The sequence below is a fragment of the Vidua chalybeata genome, chromosome 5 (genome assembly GCF_026979565.1).
Source record: "Vidua chalybeata isolate OUT-0048 chromosome 5, bVidCha1 merged haplotype, whole genome shotgun sequence".
NCBI classification, from domain to species: domain Eukaryota; kingdom Metazoa; phylum Chordata; class Aves; order Passeriformes; family Viduidae; genus Vidua; species Vidua chalybeata.
In genome coordinates this window covers 6,514,870-6,529,014 of record NC_071534.1, presented here as the reverse complement: position 1 = coordinate 6,529,014, position 14,145 = coordinate 6,514,870, and the positions used below count along the sequence as shown (strand labels likewise).

General features: G+C 41.7%; 1 protein-coding gene across 2 annotated transcripts in view; it reads right to left on the bottom strand.

The window, feature by feature from the left end:
- The window catches only part of LRP6 (LDL receptor related protein 6), a 117,978-nt gene that overhangs the window by 17,061 nt on the left and 86,772 nt on the right, over positions 1–14,145 (bottom strand). For both annotated transcript variants that reach the window (XM_053943535.1, XM_053943536.1), the window contains 6 exons: positions 13,600–13,826; positions 10,587–10,771; positions 8,557–8,883; positions 5,063–5,265; positions 2,289–2,500; positions 1,920–2,110 (listed from right to left, as the gene is read on the bottom strand). In XM_053943535.1, the coding sequence (XP_053799510.1) occupies positions 1,920–2,110; positions 2,289–2,500; positions 5,063–5,265; positions 8,557–8,883; positions 10,587–10,771; positions 13,600–13,826 (1,345 nt within the window). The remainder of the gene's footprint in view (positions 1–1,919; positions 2,111–2,288; positions 2,501–5,062; positions 5,266–8,556; positions 8,884–10,586; positions 10,772–13,599; positions 13,827–14,145) is intronic.

The window sequence follows — 14,145 nt, the reverse complement described above, 5'->3', positions numbered from 1 at the left end:
AATTATTCTGGAATAGAAGAACTAATTTCCAAATAGTTTCCATGGTAGGGAGCTAATTCCAGTCACCTTTTCATAAACAACCCCTTAATCATGTGAAGAATCTGGTTAACTTCAATAGGATCTCCCATTTGGGCAGAATAACCAAGTCCTGACTGCGTGCCTGGAGGACAGGGAGGAAAAGAAGGACTACATCACATAAAAGGCATCCTAGCTTGTTTTTATGGGTACTGGAATCTACAGAATTGACAGAGCAAAAGACTGAATGCTTTTAAGAAGCTAACATGCAGAAAAATTACTCTGCTGGTCAAAAGAGCTTATTAATCAGCATTCCTAAGCACAGGAATGCATCTCAGCAGTTAGCAATTTATTGTGGTGATTATAGCAATCTGTTTGTGGTGCAAATGCCAAAATCAAGGGAGGTTTTGGAACATTTCTTCCTTCATGCTCTTTGAAATATGGTTTGTAAAGTAAAAACTTTTACTATATAACATTGGTGATCCAACAGCCACATCTTTAAGGAAAAAAAAAAGCGGAATCATTAAACCTAGACTTAATTAGAATTTAGACCCATCTCCTTGTCTGGTGTCCTAATTTCAGGCAGATAACAGATAAAGAGAGAAATAAAGCACGTGTAATATTCTCCTGCCTGTTACTCTACTCATGCAAACTCTGGATCTGGGACAGCTTGGAACGTACCGAGCAACACCACCGCACTTCTTTTGTTGTTCTTTAATAATTCACTAACTCAGGTTGTGTCTTGCATTTTAAAACTGTAAACAATCATGATATCACAGTTCAGTACTGACCCTAAATCTTCCAGTGACACACCACTGAAAAAAATTACTGTCTTTCTGAGCTTTAATTCCAACCATCTAGGAAAAACAAACTGTTTTTCAAACCAAAAGCTTATTCTAGGTACTTAGCAAAAGGCTGAAAATCCAAGTGGTGTTAACAGGGTTACATGCTGCTACTTTGAATGAAGGTACCATGTCATAAGTGGAAGACATTACCACAAACATTACTGCAGGCTGCCATAACTCCTTTTATGCTTTCAACTCTCATTTCCAGCAACAACATCCAGCCCAATCTGTATCACAAATTAGTACTGATGCTACATGAGGCAGCTGAGCTGATCCAGCAGTTTTCTGGATTAGGCTAGTAAATGAAAGACATTTGTCTTTCTTGCCCAATCTGGACCATATAATTCTCCCCTCTTCTCTTGCTCCACTTCTGGTTGCTTGCTGGACTCTCTCTTTCCTGAAACAACGCAGCTTTCCAAGCCAACAGAACACCAATCTCTATTTGTCTTTTTCTGTATAATGTTGTTAGGTCATTGTGAAATGGGCTGAATGAACTCATAGAGGTCAGACAAGCAGCATAACCAATCTTGGGGAACAAGCAAAGAGAATTCCACAGCTGGAAAAGGGAGGTTTGAGGACAGAGGGATGTTACATCTTCTCTATCCTTCTCACATCTTTTCACCCCAAATGACAGGTACAAGAGCAACCTGGAAACCTGCTGCTTCAAGTCTGCAGGACATATTTTTCCACTAACAGGGAACTTTCCTCTGATTGACAGATTACTGCACCAAAAGCAGTGCCTTTATAAACAACCCTTTTTCTCCCCTTTCCAAAACTGCTGCTATTTATTCGTCAACTAACTCTGGGAAACTACACAAAGGTTTTGCAGTGAGAAACCAAAGTAAATAGCATGTGTAGCAATTAATAATGCAAATCACAGTCATGAAACTGTAAAGACATGCTGCATGAATCATGCACATTCCCTGGCTGGGAATTCAGGGAGCGATTAGAATCATAGTACAGACTGTTTATAGTAGGAAGGAAAAGATGACACCTTTCTTTACATTCCCCCACACCCACACCACACAAATGAATCACTGAATTAAGGTGCTACTCTACCTGAAAGGTCACTGCTTTCAATTCTGCGCAGATCCGAGTCAGCCCAGAACAATTTGCCCAGCTGGCCGTCAACAGCTAAGGCGATGGGCTTGCTCAAACCGCTGAAAAAAAGGACTTCTCGCTCAGTTCCATCCAATGCTGCTCTCTCAATTTTAGGAGATCTCTCCTGGAGGTTGGTGAAATACATGTATCTGGAACAGAATGATTACAGGGAAAAAAAGGTTCATTTGATCTTTCCACATTTTTGCTATAAATCCAAGACATCTTAACAAATGTCAAAGTTGTTTTTCATTCTGACAAACAGAAAACAAGCTACAGCAAGAAAACAACTTGATTCTCAAAACCCTGGGCCTGAATTTTCCTACATACCCTTTCTCTGGATTCACCACAATGGCTCTGGGCCTATCCTGATCCCCCTTGAGCACCACTCCCATGGGTCTCCCATCCAAGTGAGTCACATTGATGACGTTGGTGGCCTCGCAGGTCCAGTAGATGTAGCGGCTGTAGATGTCAATGCTGAGGTCGTAGGGCTGCATATCCAAGTTCTGATTGGGAACTGGACTTGTCACAACAGTGAGGCTCTGCAAAGGAAACAACACACAGGAGAACATTTAATTTTAATCTAATGTGAATAACTTTATTTGCTATGGATGCACCATGTCTAACTACTGCTCAGAAAAAGGAGACAGCCAAATATTACCATAAAGTAAGGAGCGACCCGGGTTCTGTTGCCACACCAACACCTTTGATAAGAAAGAGACACTTAGTCCTGATGGTTTGCTGTAATGACAATCACACAAGCTGACTGCAGCTTGTAAGACTTTGCAAGTTTGACCTCTAAGTCCAAATTGTGTCTGTGTTCAAGGTCCAGAGTCAGCTCCTATATTTCCTCTACTTTTCTGGTAACTCAAGAGTTCATTTTGGATAGACCCAACCCCAGCACATTTAACACTCTACAATAGAAATGTACCATCACTAATTCCCAAAGCTGCAGCTGAGCAGAGAAAAACAAAGGCAAAGTGAGGCCAGACAGCACTTGAAATGCTGGCCTCATTCTTCTCCACCTTTGCTGCCATCTCAGTTGGAGGACATGAGGGTGGTTAATCAAGGGAAGGCAGCTCTGCAAAGATGGAAAGGACATCAGCTAGTGTACAACACTGACTTCAGAGCATTTCCAGATAACACCTTACTAGTTCAAGGTCTTGTCTTCTACTGGTCTAGACCTCTGGAGTTGGCATGCCTTTTTCTTCTTTTTGAAGAGGATTAATAAATCAGTAAACATGGCCTACATAAACATTTTGTAAGCCATGGTTATGAAGTGAGCAACCTCTACCCTCTCATCCCCAAATTAACCTTCACCAGAAAATTTGCCTAACTTTATTTGGCTTGTCACCTCTATGAAATGGTGTGCCTGCAAGTCTTCTATTTGTTTATTCTGCTGAAGCTGGCAAAACCATGGTGGCTTTGACTAGTTTTGGGTATTATTTAGATATTCCTAAATTAAAAGCATTGCTAAATTAAGAGTTAAGGCTGAAGGGCATACAGCAGGATGCAACTACTACCACACCCACCACCAGAAACCACACTCTTAAAATTCAACTGAATATAGCACCTCTCTTGTGTTGTGCTGTTCATCTTAGTCTCTCACTTGTCCCACATTCAAAAAATCAGGAAGAAAACACCTATTTTAAAATGCAAAATCGAATAAGCAGTCACTGGTCAGAGTTAACCTCACTAAACCTGCATATTTGTTTGTATGGCCAGGTTTTGGTTGGGGGGTGCTATAGGGATGGGTTCTCTGAGAAGGTGCTGGAAGCTTCCCCCATGCCCAGCAGAGCCAATGCCACCAAATCCAGGATGGTCCCACCACCAGCCAAGGCTGGGCCAATCAGGGATGTTGGTAACACCTCTGGGATAACATATTTAAGAGGAAGAAAAGATACTGGGCAGAAGCAGTTGCAGTCAGAGAAGAGTGGAATAAGACTGTGAGAGGAACAGCCCTGCAGACCACCAATGGCAGTGAGGAAGGAGGGGCACGAGCTGCTCCAGGATTCCCCTGTGCCCCTGCAGCCAATGGAGGGCACGGGGGTGCAGAGATCCACTGCAGTCCCTGGAGTAACCCTTGCTGGAGCAGGGAGATGCCCAAAGGAGGCTGTGACCCTATGAGATACCCCATGGAGAGAAGAGCCCACACAGGAGCAGGTTTCCTGGTAGGATGTGTGAGCCTGTGAGGGACCCAGGGCCTGTTCCTGAGGGACTGCACCCCGTGGGAAGGACTCGCACTGGAGCAGTTCATGAAGCAAACACAGCCCATAGGAAGGACTCATTTTGGAGGCAGAAGTTCATGAAAGACTATCTCCGGTGGGAGTGACCCCACACTGGAGCAGGGAAAAGACTCCTCTCCATGAGGAGGAAACAGTGGCAGAACAAAGTGTGATGAACAGACTGTAATCCCTTATCCCAATTAAGATACAGCCTTTTGCTGTATCCTGTCCAGCTGAGGAGGGAACTGACAGGGTGGTTTGGGTGGGTGTCTGGCCTCCAGCCAGGGCTGAACCACCAAAACTTCTATTACCTTTTGCCTTCTACCCTACTCTACTTTCTCTGTATTCTCCAGTCAAATACATTTTCCCAAGCCTGCTACATCTTTTACAGGTTCAGTCTAGTCAGTCCATGCCCCAGTGATTTACAACAACTCTCTTCCTATCTGCTCCAGAACCTGGGAGGCTCCAGACACAGCAGTGTGCTCACACAGTTCCAGCCTCCTCGTTTCAGAGGATCTAGCCCTGCACTCTGCTCACATACCTTTGTCACACCCCCCATTTCTCCCAAGAACCTTCCCTTTCATGTTTCATATCTCAAATATGGGCTTCAAACAGCTTCCAGACAAAAGACAGTGTTGAGCAAATAATTGTACTGGGAACAACAGTATGCTCAAGCTGGCCTTGGTTTTCCATGCTTTATTTATTGCTGCACCTCCCAGATTTACTGACTGAGGACTCCAGAAAACTCCAGATGACAGTCGTTTTACCAAGGGACAGTAACCTACAGGGAAGCCTGTGCATCTAAATTATCCCCATACAACCAGTCCTTGTTTGGCACAGGCATGCCAAACATTCAGCAATTCCACCCCCTCAGGATACCTGGCTGCCATCTTCCTGTGCCTTCCGGATGATGTTCTGCCGAGAGTCAATCCAGTAGAGCTGCTTCTCCAGGGGGTCGTAATCAATGGCCCGGACGTTGCGGAGGCTGTGGATGGGGAGTATGATATCTGGGCTCTGCTGCTCATCTATCACCATGCGATTAATCGCGTTCTTCTGACTGAACAACAGAAAGGTGGTAGGAGCTAGATGGGTTAAAAAAAGAAAAGGGGTTGAAAGAGTTACACATGGCAATGACACAGGGCATTTTTATGTTTAAGAATGACAACTATAATCCATAACCAGACATTTATTTCATTCCCCTTTTCCCTCTTCCTTTGCCAAAACCAAACAAAAAATCAAAACATAACAATCCCAACCTCTGATGAGTACGAAAAGCCTTTCAAATTAACTCTTTTTACTATAAATGTCCGTACATGACTATGATAGGCAAAGATCAGATTTTTTAAGTGGCAGGACTAGTGAATGCAAAGACCTCAGCCAAAAGCATCTCAAAGAAGAATGGTCAATTATGCCCCTCAAAGAACTGTCCATTTTCTTTCTAAAGGGGTTTCAGGGAAATGCAGCTCCACTATATTGAAGTTGAACCCTTTGCTAGGTGCACTTCTACTTGCAGAGGAAGGTGAGAAAAAGCCAGCACAGGTTCCTTATTTAGATGTTTCAGGGAAAAGAGATTGACCGTGGTTGAGTCCTGTTCCTACAAATCCTTTTTCTGCCTGTACTGGAATGAAACAACTAATTTACAGGAAAATTTCTTAACTGTGTGTGAGGCTGTGTTTTTGGACAAAAATGCATTTGCTCTTCTCAAAGCTATGTATCTTTATTATTTCTAGATGGTTATCTGGGAATGACAACCTGCAATGAAAAAAAGAAATTTGATATTCTGCCCTGCAAAAATCTCCTGGACAAATGTTTGTTCTTTGTAATTAGAAATACCATCAAAGATTTCAACACCCCATACAGCTGTAGTTTACCAGCTGTAACTTACAGTAAGTGCACAAAGCATTGAATACATCATTGAGAAAAATTACAGAACTGGGTCAGAAATCAGAGAAGGTAGTGAAAGCATTTTCCTTTTTCAGAGGGTTCTTTTCAGTAATGCTCTACCTGAAGCCACTGCTGTGCAAGATGGTACAAGAGTAAATTGCCAGAAATGCAGCTTAAAGCCTCCCTGAAGTTTGTACAATCAATTCTCTACAGCCCAAGTCTGTAGAGAGATTAGCAGTGGGACACTGCATTCATTTACCAGCCTGTAAAACAGGTAAGGCAGCACCTGGGAAAGGGGAGGAAGCAAAAGTCTCCTAGAGAACATCAGCACCTTGCTTTGTTATTTTAGCATACACTTTGAACAGCTATTCTGAATGCTGGGAAAAAAAAAAAGGCAGGGAGGAGTTTCCTTGGAAACCAACACTCTCTCCTAACATTCTATAACAATCAGGCCTAATTGCAAGGTATTTTTGCTTTCTGGAAAATCTGTATTTTCCCTCCAAGCACTTTTCCAATACTTTAAGCAGCCTTCTACTTAGCACTAAACTGTGTAAGAAAGCACAAAAAAAAAAATAAAGCAAAGACAAGTTTATATGAATGTGTACAGCAAAAAAATGGATTCAGAAACATCAGAATTCTTACCAAGAAATTATGATAGAAATGGAAAGGGAAAAAACTTAAGGTAAAACAATGCAGGTAAACATGTAAGCACCTAAAATTATTTCTACTCTTCCCCAAAGATATCCTCTTACTTTCTAAGACTGCCTGGCTTACAACTTTGAATTGATGGCTCATTATAAAAAGCAACAGCAGAATTTCTCCCTTTGAGACTCCACATCTCTGAAACAGTACCAATTTCAGAAATCCCTTTCCAGTTTTCATCATTCTCCCTCCCAATAGTCACATATTTTATCTGTATTTTTGGAAGCAGGCAAATGGAGTGCATTGAGTATGTCTCCTGTGTAACCCTGCCTTCCAACTTCATGACACGTGGTAGGTCTGAAGAGATCTCACCAGAGTATAATTAAAAGAACCTATGCATGCATGAGCAGGGTATTCTGAAAGGGAGGACCTCTAGACAGGGCATGGACTAATAATGTTCAGGAGGTACATAAGCAAGTAATACAGGCAAAAGAAAGTTAGAACTATTCATTCTCCAATTATAGTGTCCAAAAAAAGGAATTCAATTATACACAGAGAGGCCTAAATCTTCAATTAGCTATAAATGAGAAGCTGGAAATTTCCCAGGTTTGAATATAGCAGAGGAAAATTCCTAATACCACACAAAGAGCACTCAACTGTACCATGGGGAAATGGTTCTATTTGCTCACAATGCATTTCCTGTATTTTGCTCCTTGCTCTGTTTCCAGGAGCATTTTCACAAGAAAAACATGACCTTTGATCATTCTGCTACTTTTTCTCCACTGGAAGTCAAATTCCTCCACCTAGAAGATCACAGTCACTACCAGAGAGATGCCAGCTGTGCCTCTTACTTGCACGAACATGTGAAAGTACCAAGGTGCAAGAATCCAGTTGTCATGTAAGGGGCCATTGTAATAAAAAAAAAGGAGAGCAGAAGTACAGAACACAAAGGGAGTAGAAAAGCCCAGATTTTTGAAAAGTATGGTTTTCCAAAAATGCCATGAGGTGGCATTTGTGCAACAATCTGCCCAGCTTTTGGCTTTAAGACAAAGTTGGATGTCTCTACTCATGCGTAATGTGGGTGAGATATAATCTGTCTCTCTGTACCACGAATCTCTTCCCCCACTGACTAATGTGAATGACACCAGTGGAAGTCAGCCATCCAAAGTTGCTGCCAAAATTATGAGAGCTTCACTGCAGCCAGTTATTGAGAGATGGATAAATTATTTGGTTAGAAACTAATTACACACAGCCTGAGGAGCCTTGTGGTTTGTATTCTGCACAACAATTAAGAAAAATGGGGCTTGGCTGCACTGAGATCAGGAACCAGACTGCTGGGGAAGCCATGGAGCCCAACCCATCCTCACAGAGGAAAAACACTTGTAGAGGTCTGAGAGTGGCCCACCTCAGCATCTCATCAGCCAGCAAACACAGCTACTACAGAATGAAATCCTGACCCCATAAAAGCTGCACAAAGTCTAGAATCCAGACTAAAGTATCACAAATCCTTTATGCCAGGCAATACTAGGAATACCTAAGCAGATAAATAAACAAACAAGTAAGCACTTGAAGAGGGTCTGACAGAGACACAGAACCAATACATGTTTAGCTTTCGTGTTTACACAGATGTAGCCGAGCCACTGGAAAAGTTCACTAACAGCCATGCTTATTTAATTAAGAAAGTGGTATGTTGCAAGATTATTTTCTTTTTTCTATGTTGTCTTAAAATTCAGTAAGATATTACTACTGGAAAACTCTAAAACTCTTTCTTTCCTCCAAGTACAATGCTGGCATGGGTTACTAAACACATGTGCTCCTGCATTTCCTGTTCATTCCTTATGGCTCACCACTGCAGGTCCTGTTGTCGGAGTTCAAGGAATAGTGAGCTGGGCAGCCACAGACAAAGCCTCCCACTGGGACTGCCAGGCACAGGTGAGAGCAGTGCCCATTGCTGGAGGCACACTCGTTCCAGCCCGCCTGCCGGGAGGAGTGGAAGACCAGGATGTCCATAACGTAATCCAGGTGGCCCTGGATGATGGTTCGGTTCTGGCCACTGGTCTTGTTGGCTCGTTCGATGCTGCGCCGGCTCCAGTCTGTCCAGTAAATGTAATCCTGGTACTGGGTCAGGCCAAAGGGGTGAGGCAAATCATCAGCTATGATCTCACGGTCAAGGCCTGTGTCCAAAAAGAAGGGAGAGAAAAAGTGGAGTGACATGGGCACAATACTGTTGGACATTCCCCTGCCCAGAAAGGTTACCACGCAATTACTTTAAAGTTACTCTTTCATCATCACAACAGTAAATTACAAAGTAATGTACAGTAGACAAAAGGAATCCCAGAGCCTATCACAGAAATGTGCTAATCCTGCTTGTCATTCACAGAAAAAAATGTAGTTTACTGAAGAAAAAATTTCAATTTTGAAAATTATCAGTGTTCTCAGAAGGATTCTGTCCTTTCCTCCCTTCCCAAAACTGACAGGATGCTTCTCAATCAAGTGCAGGATCCTGACACTGTATTTCCAGTTGAGCATCTCTTGCACCACACTTTTCCCATTGCTTATAAATAGAAAATTGTTATGAGCTTAATGAAATACTACATTGCATTATGAGAAAAATTAAATGTACAAGGCTAAAATAACTTGTCTCTGGAATGTCACAACATTCTAGAGCAGCCAGAAAGTCAGGACAGGGAACAGCTAATTGTGTGTACCATAGAAATGTTAAGAGATCTTAAGAAGCAGGACATGGCAGGGGGAAATTATTTCAACTCTGTTTTATCAACCACTTCATTACTAAGGTACCTCCTGCTGTGTAGTCACACAAAATGAACAGATTATGAAGCACAAAATCATTCCCTCTTTGCACACAGAAGTCAAGGATGCACAGCCCCACAGGCATCTGTGCTGTCACCAGCCACAGGCACAGGGAAAAAGAAGCTCTGATGCTGTTTCCAGTCCCACATTTCAGAGGGAAACATGGAGCAGGCCTCCCCAGCACACCAAAATATATGAGAAGCTGAAGAAAAGCTTTTCTATCACACATAATTCCCATATTGCATTTTCCTGTTTTGATATTTTTCTAGCTTTGTTCCACTACTGCAAGCATACTGTTTAAAGCAGACTAATTCCTTTAGCATTAAATACTGGCTAATTATTAATGCTTAAATATTGGCTATTGTTAATGCTAATCTGAATAATTTAGCATACAACAAGGTAGTTCACTCCTGTGAGTGCTGAGAAGTTAAAACAAGGTACTGTGCAAATCTGAGAGGGCCTAGGTCCTCCACACAGTACTCTGGAACAGTGAAAGAATAAAATATTCCACCTGCATTTAGCTGCAATTACCAGTTTATAAAATCATCACAGACCCCAGCACAAGAAAACTCTCCTGCTGATAAACACTAGCCAGGAAAAGGTCCTTAACATGCAGAATACAGGGGGAGAAAATGCCTGAGGATACTAACAAAGATATAAAACCAAATTGTATTAAATTACATGCTGAGTAAGATGTTATCTTCTTGTTGACTTTCCTTCTACCTTTGTTATGTATTTTCTAGTGCTCTTGAGAATAGCAAAGCAAGACCCTCCAAAACACTGCAAGATGACATATTTGTCCTACATATAACTGGAAATATGTACACCTTGTGTAATTTTAACTTTCTGAGCAACCCAATCACTTACAAGAAAATCGAGGCCTTGCTAACCACAGTGTCACATGAACATGAATGATAGAAGCAAACATTAAAGGCATGCGAGGTTGGGAAATTTTATTTTTGTCTTATGATGTGTATCTTTGCATTATTTAAGCCACGATTTGCCACGAGGGAGCTGCAAAAAGCAGCATTGCCCTCAGGATGCTGCCCAGGGCTCTGGGGCTCACCTAACATGTTGGAGGACTCTATCAGGTTGGTGTCCAGGTCGGTCCAGTACAGGCGCCTCTTGGCGTAGTCAATGGTCAGGCCGTTAGCACGTCCCACATTTGGGACCAGCGTGGTCCTCTCACTGCCATCCATAGCAGCTCTGTCAATCTTTGGCTTGCCACCCCACTCAGTCCAGTACATGAACCTGATTAAAAGAACAGAAGAAAGAAAAATAATTGCGTTCAATCCAAGACAACTCAAGAGGAAAACCAAAACAATAATCCTTCGAAAGCATAAGAGAAAAAGAAGAGCTGTAAATTCAAGCATTTATTAAGACTCATTGTGCTAAATTAGGTTGTTTTTTTTTTTTTTTTCCAAAGTAGAGGCAAGAAAGTGAGCCAAGTTTCCTCAAAATGCTTCCAACATTATTTTTTCCCACTTGGACCTGGATTTTCACCAGCAAGTTCTGTGTGACAGCACTTTGCTAGTAACTAATCCATGTATGTCATTTAAGAGGCAGAGGCTGGCAGTCAGGCACCTTCATTTACACCTGATTATTTAGCAGGGTGTGTTTCCAGAGCCCTTATCTTCTGTTTCTAGTCAGTTGTCTCTCAAATGAAGGAACACAAAAAGGTAGATCTGCAGGGTACCTTTGTTAATAGGTGCCACCACTCATGTCCACACAACTAAGTCAACCAGTCGTGTACTTACATCAGTGTCTGACATCTCAGCCGAGACACACAAAACTGTATGGCATTTCCACTGGAGCAAAAATACAATTATTACATACCCACATGCCAGCTTATGCCTCATTTGGAAGAAGGACAGACTTGCACATATTTACATTTTCTTTAGGCACTGCACAGTAGAGTAGGATGTATATTTCTATATTATATATTTGATGGCTAGTTAGTCACTTCCAAAATAGGAAGCTGATACCATTTCAAAATAAAAGTAAGAGGCAGCTATCCAATATTTACACCTTTGGGTTTTAATAACTCTAGTAACAAACCCCTGGGAAGTCTTTCAGTTCCAACAAACTGCACAATAGGAAAGGTTGCTTCAAAAACTGATGATCAGCAGGGAGAAATTCATTAGACACCAGGAATACTTGCAAATTTCTCTTAAAAATTTTGCAAGTACTTTATGTATACATTTTGCAAGTTGGACACAGTACAGAGCCAAGTGTTAGAATTGCCCCCCATGGCAGCAATGCCTTGAAAGCTTCAATTTAAAATACAACTATACTGTATGTATATTTATATAAGTGTACATACATATATAAGTATACAGCTATACTATTGCTGTAAGGAAAAATGGGCATTCTGACCCAAGTAATTTTTTTTCTGATCTGTGTTGAAGAGACAAAGCACTGAATGATGATAATCCTTGGGAAAAACCTACTTCCAGTGTAAAACCAGAATCATCCATAGCAGCCTTTTGTTCCAAATGAGTAACTGAATCTAAGAATCTGATGTTGACTTCTCATCCAGGCAACCCCTGGCACATCAGGGCTGAATCCAATCTAGGATCCCACTGGAACTGAGCATTGCCACCACCATGTTGAAATAAAGCAGAAGGAACATGTTTCAAGTTCTCTGCATTGCTGTAGCTCTCACAGTGTGACTGGGAACTGTGATAATGTCGTAACCCATGTAAATGAAGTTCCTTCATTTGAAAAAAAATGCAATATTGGAATAACCTCAAAAAGTTTTTGCAGTAATTAGTGTTATGTGCATATGGGATAACTCATGCATATACAATTGTTATATATATCTTATATATATATATAGGTAAGAAACACTCTTATAAAAGATTTTTTGAGCGCACAAGTCAGTGTCGGGGATTGCATCACAGTGTCAAAACCACCCGGACAAGAGGAAGGAGAACCTCATTTGGAAATGAATGAACGTAGGCAGCCCGGAGATGGGTCGTTCCCAAGGTGATCCAGGAACACCAGGGATGGATATAAAATATCTAAGATTGAGACAGCCGGAGCCATCGGGGAGATACATCTCAATACCGGATTCTGGGAACGCAGTCATGGATGTTCATCACTCACACACCCAGAGAAAGAACTCCACATGGATATGTGAAGTTCTGAAAGGAAGAAAAGGGACTCTGCCATGGGCAGAACAAACTGTATAAAAACCACTCAGGCAGGACAGTCTGTGTGAAAGACACAGGGACCCTCTGCTGTAGCGGTCGGACCTGTGTCTCACCCAGCGCCGATACCCGGGCTCAGCACTGACCCTTTCTGATTGGATTGTGGCTATCTCGCACCAAATTTTGGTCGTGTAATAAAAATCTATTTTTATTAAATATTAAATTTGGCTCAATTAATTTTTACTTATAACATTAGTTATTGTCAAGTGAGTGTGTCAGAGCTATTTCAGAAGCTGAATAGTTAGCTTGACTTGCCCCATTCCTTCCTCCCTCTCCCTGTTTATTGCCCTACTTTTGCTATTACACTTCAATCTAACTGAGAAGTGTCTTCTCAGAAAATCTTTCATTTGGGGCATAGGTGAATATAATTGTTCCCCCTCTTTCTCTGTCCTTCTTCCCTTGTCTGTACAAACGAAAAGGTTTCCTTATCTGAAGAAATAAATACCTTCCTTGTGCTCAGACTATAAACTTCGCTCTCCTATCCTCAAATTAAATCATTTAATACCTTTATTGGACCCTAACTTGTGATAAAAAGAATCCTAATTTCTAAAATGATAAATATATTCCTTTCAAAGCTATAGTCCTTTTCTAAATAATGAATTCCATAAACCTAAAACTACTTTGATTCTGTGGTTAATTATGAAACTAAATATAAATCCCTTTCTAATGAGCTGCTCTGATTTTTTTTTAAATATTTTTAATGATTATTCAGGACATTAAGAGTGTATTTCTCTAAATTACCAGGTTGCATTCCCCAGCTCAGTTCTCTCAGGGTTTACAGGCAGTGCTTAACTACCATGCCCTAGAGGAAGCATTACAATGTTGTTTTTCACTGTTCATAAACACAGAATTAAATCAGCAAGTTACCCCTCAGCAGGGTCGAGTGCCAGTGCCCGGGGACTGTCGAGATCTTTCCACACAAGCACCTGGCGGTGCTGCCCGTCCAGCTTGGACACCTCGATCCGGTTTGTGCCAGTGTCAGCCCAGTACAAGTTCTTCCCCAGCCAGTCCACAGCCATGCCCTCAGGGTAATCCAAGCCGAACTCCACCACGTGTTCCAGCGCGCTGCCATTCATAAACGCTCTGCTGATGGTCTGCAGGGATACAAAGATACACAGGCAAATTAGAAAACTTACCAGCCTGTCACTGGGCTGCTTGTTTTCTTTGTTGAATTTTAAACACTTTCAGATTTTAGACATCTCAGAGGATCTTACAATATGCTACTTATTTGCAAAGCAAACAATGCTGCTATTCAGAAGTAATGATTTACTGCGCCCTGTGAATGTATTCTGTGTCAACTACAATAGCATTTCACTGAGGAAATAAATGGGATAACTAGTCTGGTTGAATGAAGCATCTACATGACCAAGTGACCTTAATAACTCAGTGCCAGCTTCGAGGGGGAAATATTTT